Raw genomic sequence first — 5,249 nt, 5'->3', positions numbered from 1 at the left:
AACAATTTGTTGTTCCCCATGTACCAGCATTGTGGTTTGCTCAGATAGCAACAATTTTCTATTTCCCTTGTACCAGCACTGTGGTTTGTTGAGATAGCAACGATTTGTTGTTCCCCCTATACCAGCATTGTGGTTTGCTGAGATAGAAACCATCAATGTGTGGTATCAGAGCCTTAACATTGTTGGTCTCTACAATATAGAGAGATGAATAGGCAAGTAGGAAGGGCACGAGGTCGCAGAGGTAGACCCGTGAGTAATGCAAAACTTCACAAAGAGATAAGGAGACTGCAAGTTTGGTTAGAAGCCATGGAAGTAGGGAGACAACAGCATCCCGAAGGTGGAAATGTTAGTGAGACAAAAAAGGAAATTGAAGAAGAAGGAGCATCACCTGTTGAAGAAGTTGCTGAGATTAAGTTGTTGAGAACAGTATTGGGCTCAAGTTCAAGGCCAAATCCTGAAATATCTATTTACGATGGCAATTTGAAAGATGAGAATCTACTATATTGGATCAGTGAGATGGACAAGTATTTTGAGTACGAGGAAATTGACGGGGATAAGAGATTCAAGTTTTTTGTGACAAGGTTGAAAGGCCATGTTGCATTATGGTGGGACAATGTACAGGCTGAAATAAGGAAGAAGGACAAACCATTGATCAAGAGCTGGGATAGAATGGTGGCAAAGATGAAGAGTAAGTTATTGCCAAAGCATTACCAGCTAACTCTTTACAAACAAATGAAAAATCTTCAACAAAATATAATGACAGTGAGGGACTGCATCGAAGTGTTTTACAAGGTGAATCTGAGAGTAGGCTATGTAGAAGATACCCCAGAGAAGATAGCAAGGTATATCAACGATTTGAGGTTAGATATCTAAGATGAAATCAGCATACTTTCTCCAAGGACAATAGAGAAAGCATACCAGTGTGCCTTGAAGGCAGAGGAAAAGATAGCTAGGAAGCAAAGCTCTGGTAGAGGATGTTGTTTTTCCAAAGGGAAAGGACAGACAAATGGAAGAGGAAAGTTTCCTGCGAAAAAGAATGATGAAGGCAACTCAAATCAGCAAGGGTAATTAGATAAAGAAGGTGGCAGCAGAGGAGGAATACCTTACCAGAGAGGTAGAGGTAGAGGAAGAGGCAGAGAAACTATCTATCGGTGTTACAAATGTAACAAATTGGGTCACCGATCTTTTGAATGTCTTGAGAATGACAATATGGGATAGCGAGGTGCATACATAGCTCAAATCGAGGTAGTAGAGGCACAAGTACCTAAGGTAGAGAATGTGCCAGAGACTGGAGAGGTGTTGATGATGCACAAAGTCCTGTTAAAACCAGCAAAGGAGATTGTTGAACTAGTCCAAAGGAAATCCTTATTCAAGATAATGTGTAAGGAAAAAGGCAAATGCTGCAAATTGGTGATTAACAAAGGAAGTACGGACAATCTAGTCTCCCAAGAAATGTTGGAAAAATTGGGATTGAAAAAGATTAAACACCCCACACCTTATAAGGTATCGTGGTTGTAAAAAGGACACCAATTGTTGGTGCATGAACAAAGTGGAGTTGAGTTTCAGATAGGTAGGTATAAAGACAAGGTGCTCTATGACGTAATGCCAATGGATGCTTCTCACGTTCTTTTGGGTCACCCATCGCAGTTTGATAAGAAGGTGACACATGATGGAGAGAGAAATTGTTATAAGTTCGAAAAGGATGGCATCAAGCAAACTCTTGTACCATTGAAAGAGGAATGTATAGCTGAAACAAGCAACCCAAAAGCATTGCTTCTTAGTGGAAAGGAATTTCTACAACAGATGGAAGAAGAAGAGGTAAGCTATGTAGTGGTTTGCAAACCAAAGGTAGTACTTCTACACACTGAAATTGTAGATTTACCTATTGAAGTTCAGGATTTGTTGCATGAGTTTCATGATATTGTAGTTGATGAATTGACAAGTGAATTGCCACCCAAAAGAAGCATCAGTCATGGCATAGACTTGATACTGGGAGAAATTCTTCCGAACAAGGTTGCATATCGAATAACACCCAAAGAGAATGAGGAAGTGAGGAAGCAAGTCCAAGAATTGTTGGGCAAAGGACTAATAAGATAAAGTTTCAGTCCATGTGTCATACCTACAGTATTAAGTTCAAATAAGGTTGGAGAATAGAGAATGTGCGCTGACTCTAGAGTGATAAAAAAGATCACCATTCGTAATAGGTTTCCTTGCCACAGATGGATGATATGATGGATTGCTTGGGTGGGGCAACTTACTTCTCAAAGATTGACCTGAAAAGTGGTTAGCATCAAATTCAGATCATAGAAGGAAACGAGTGGAAGACAACTTTCAAGACCAATGAAGGCTTGTACGAGTGGATGGTCATGCCATTTGGCTTGTCGAAAGCACCCAGTACCTTTATGCGGCTGATGAATGAAGTCTTGAAGGAGTTCATTGGTAAGTTTGTCATTGTTTACTTGGATCACATTTTAATTTTCAGTCAAACTAAAGATGATAACTTAAGACATTTGAAGTATGTTTTAGAGAGATTGCGGCAAGAAAAGCTATTGATTAACATGAAGAGGTGTTCTTTTATGAAGAGTGAGCTTGTATACTTGGGTTTTTTCATTTCTAAGGATGGCTTGAAAATAGACCCGGAGAAGATAGAGGAAATTGTAAATTGGCCCTCACCTAAGAACATTTTTGAGGTGAGAAGTTTTCATGGCTTATCCAGCATCTACAGAAAATTATTAGGAATTTTAGTGGCATTTTTGCACCCATCATTGACACCATCAAGAAGAATAGGCATCTATTTTATTGGACAGTAGGAAAAAAAAAAAAAACAACAACAACAACTATTGAAGAAGAATATCACTGAGAAGTCAGTGTTGAATTTGTCAGACTTCAATCAACCCTTTCAAGTGAGATGTGATGCTAGTGGGACAACCATTGGAGCTGTATTGAGCCAAGAAGATACACACGTTGCATATTTTAGTGAGAAGTTAAATGATTTAAAACAAAAATACTATTTCTATGACAAAGAATTTTATGCAATGGTTCAATCTTTGAAGCATTGAAGGCATTACTTGATGCCTAAAGAGTTTTTTCTATACACAGATAATTATGCCTTACAATACATTATGCAGCAACATAAGTTAAATCATAAACATGCAAAGTTGGTGGAGTAACTTCGAAATTTCACTTTTGTTTTGAAGCACATTAGTGGGAAGGAAAATAAGGTTGTCGATGCCTTGATTAGGAGATGTTTAATCATGCAGGAGAGTCAAATATAAATTTTAGGCTTTTCTTATTTGAAGGACTTGTATGACATTGATGTTGATTTTAAAGAATATTTTGCAGTGTGTAAAAATCCAGTCAATAGGGACAACATTCCATGGAAAGAGTTTATGTTGCAGGATGGGCTATTGTTCAATAACAATTAGCTATGTATTCCCAATTGCTCAATGATGGAAAACATGGTCCACAAAAAGCATAATGGCGGGTTGGATGGACACTTTGGTGTTGAGAAAACACTTGGGCAGCTAAGTCACTTCTATTTTTGGCCTAAGATGAAGGAAGATGTACAAAGGTACGTGAGTAAGTGCAAGGTATGTCAACATGCGAAAGGGAGAAGTCAGAATGTTGGACTATACATGCCATTACCCATTCCCAATAGACCTTGGGATTCGGTGAGTATGGACTTTGTTCTGGGTTTACCGAGAACTCAACAAGGTAATGATTCAATCCTTGTAGTTGTGGATAGATTTACTAAGATGGCTCATTTCATTATGTGTTTCAAAACTAGTGATGCTACCCATGTGGCTAATTTGTTTTTTGATGAGATTGTTCAATTGCATGGTTTGCCAAAAAGTATAATCTCTGATAGGGACATAAGATTCACCGGAAATTTCTAGAGGACCTTGTGGAAGAAACTTGGTACTAAGCTAAATTTTTGCTCAGCCTATCATCCACGGTCTGATGGGCAAACAGAGGTTGTAAACATGAGTTTGGGTAATTTTTTGAGGAGTTTAGTAGGTGACCGACCAAAGCAATGGGATCATGTGCTAGCCCAGGCTGAGTTTTCCTATAATGACTCACCAAATAGGAGCACAGGAAAGAGTCCATTTCAGATCTTGTATGACATGCATCCGAGGGGAATTTGTGAGCTAAGTCACTTGGGAAAGCTTGACAATAGAAGTGCTGATGGAGAGGATTTTGCAATAGCCATGAGTGAGCTACATGAGCAAGTAAAACAAAGATTACAAGATACAAGAAATGAGAAAATGTACACAGGAAAGAGGTAAACTTTGAAGTGGGAGATGTGGTCCTAGCTCACCTAAAAAAAGAGAGGTTTCCAAGGGGAGAATATAACAAATTGAAAATGAATAAGATAGGACCTTGTAAGATCCTCCACAAGTTTTTAGTGAATGCTTATGAGCTGGAGTTACCTCCAGGAATTGGCATTTCACCCATTTTTAATGTAGCAGATTTGTATCCCTACATAGTTGGTGATGTGGATCAAGCTTCTAGGAATCTTGACCAAGATGAAGGAAAGGAACAACAGTGGCTGAAGAAAAAGCATGTGGCAAAGAGTTTAGAGGCTGCATAGATTTTGGATACACATATTGCCAAGAAGACTAGAAGTAAATAATACTTGGAATATCTTTTGAAGTGGAAAGACCATCTGATGGAGGATTCTACTTGGATGGATGAAGCAACACTACTGAAAGTAGGTCATTCTATAGAAATTCCTATGAGCAAGAGCTCATAAAATTTTCTTTCTTGGGGATTTTGATGTCGGTGTATTAGGTCAAGCACTTAAAAATGTTAAGTTAATAAAGTCAGACCAAGAGCCTAGCAATGTGATGGATTGATCACATGTCAAAGCTAGAACACTTTAAAGTTTATTTGTGAAAAAAAATTGATATTAAGTTAAGATTAGTTAGGAATATCTAGTTAAAAGAAATGATTTTATACTTAGTAGGTATTTAGGGCTAAGGGAAAGTGGTTCACATCCATGAACTCATTTCTTGGACAGTGACTTTTAGTTTTTGGGAAAAGGAGGAACATTTTTGGGCTGGAAGTTTTGGTGTGGAAGAGAGGTATGTTGTTTTTTTTCTCTGTGGGAGATTGAAGTTAACTGAACAAAATTTCTTAGACCAGTGTTTTTTTTATCATCAAATCGAAATTTGCAAGTGTGTGTGAGACAGTTATTTTCATATGTGCTTGTGAGGTTTGTGAACCGTAATACTAATATCTGGATATTG

At 38.1% G+C, this 5,249-nt stretch overlaps 1 protein-coding gene across 1 annotated transcript; it reads left to right on the top strand.

The window, feature by feature from the left end:
• Nucleotides 1–1,602: 1,602 nt before the first annotated feature.
• On the top strand, nucleotides 1,603–2,097 carry LOC149231883 (uncharacterized). Its single transcript, XM_089381776.1, has one exon. The coding sequence runs from the start codon at nucleotides 1,603–1,605 to the stop codon at nucleotides 2,095–2,097; it is 495 nt and encodes a 164-aa protein (XP_089237902.1).
• Nucleotides 2,098–5,249: the final 3,152 nt, after the last annotated feature.

The sequence above is a fragment of the Pinus tabuliformis genome, chromosome J (genome assembly GCF_031772625.1).
Source record: "Pinus tabuliformis cultivar Carrire ecotype Pingquan chromosome J, CPIR1, whole genome shotgun sequence".
NCBI classification, from domain to species: Eukaryota; Viridiplantae; Streptophyta; class Pinopsida; order Pinales; family Pinaceae; genus Pinus; species Pinus tabuliformis.
The sequence above is the reverse complement of the archived record's forward strand: the minus strand, read 5'-3'. Positions and strand labels throughout refer to the sequence as shown.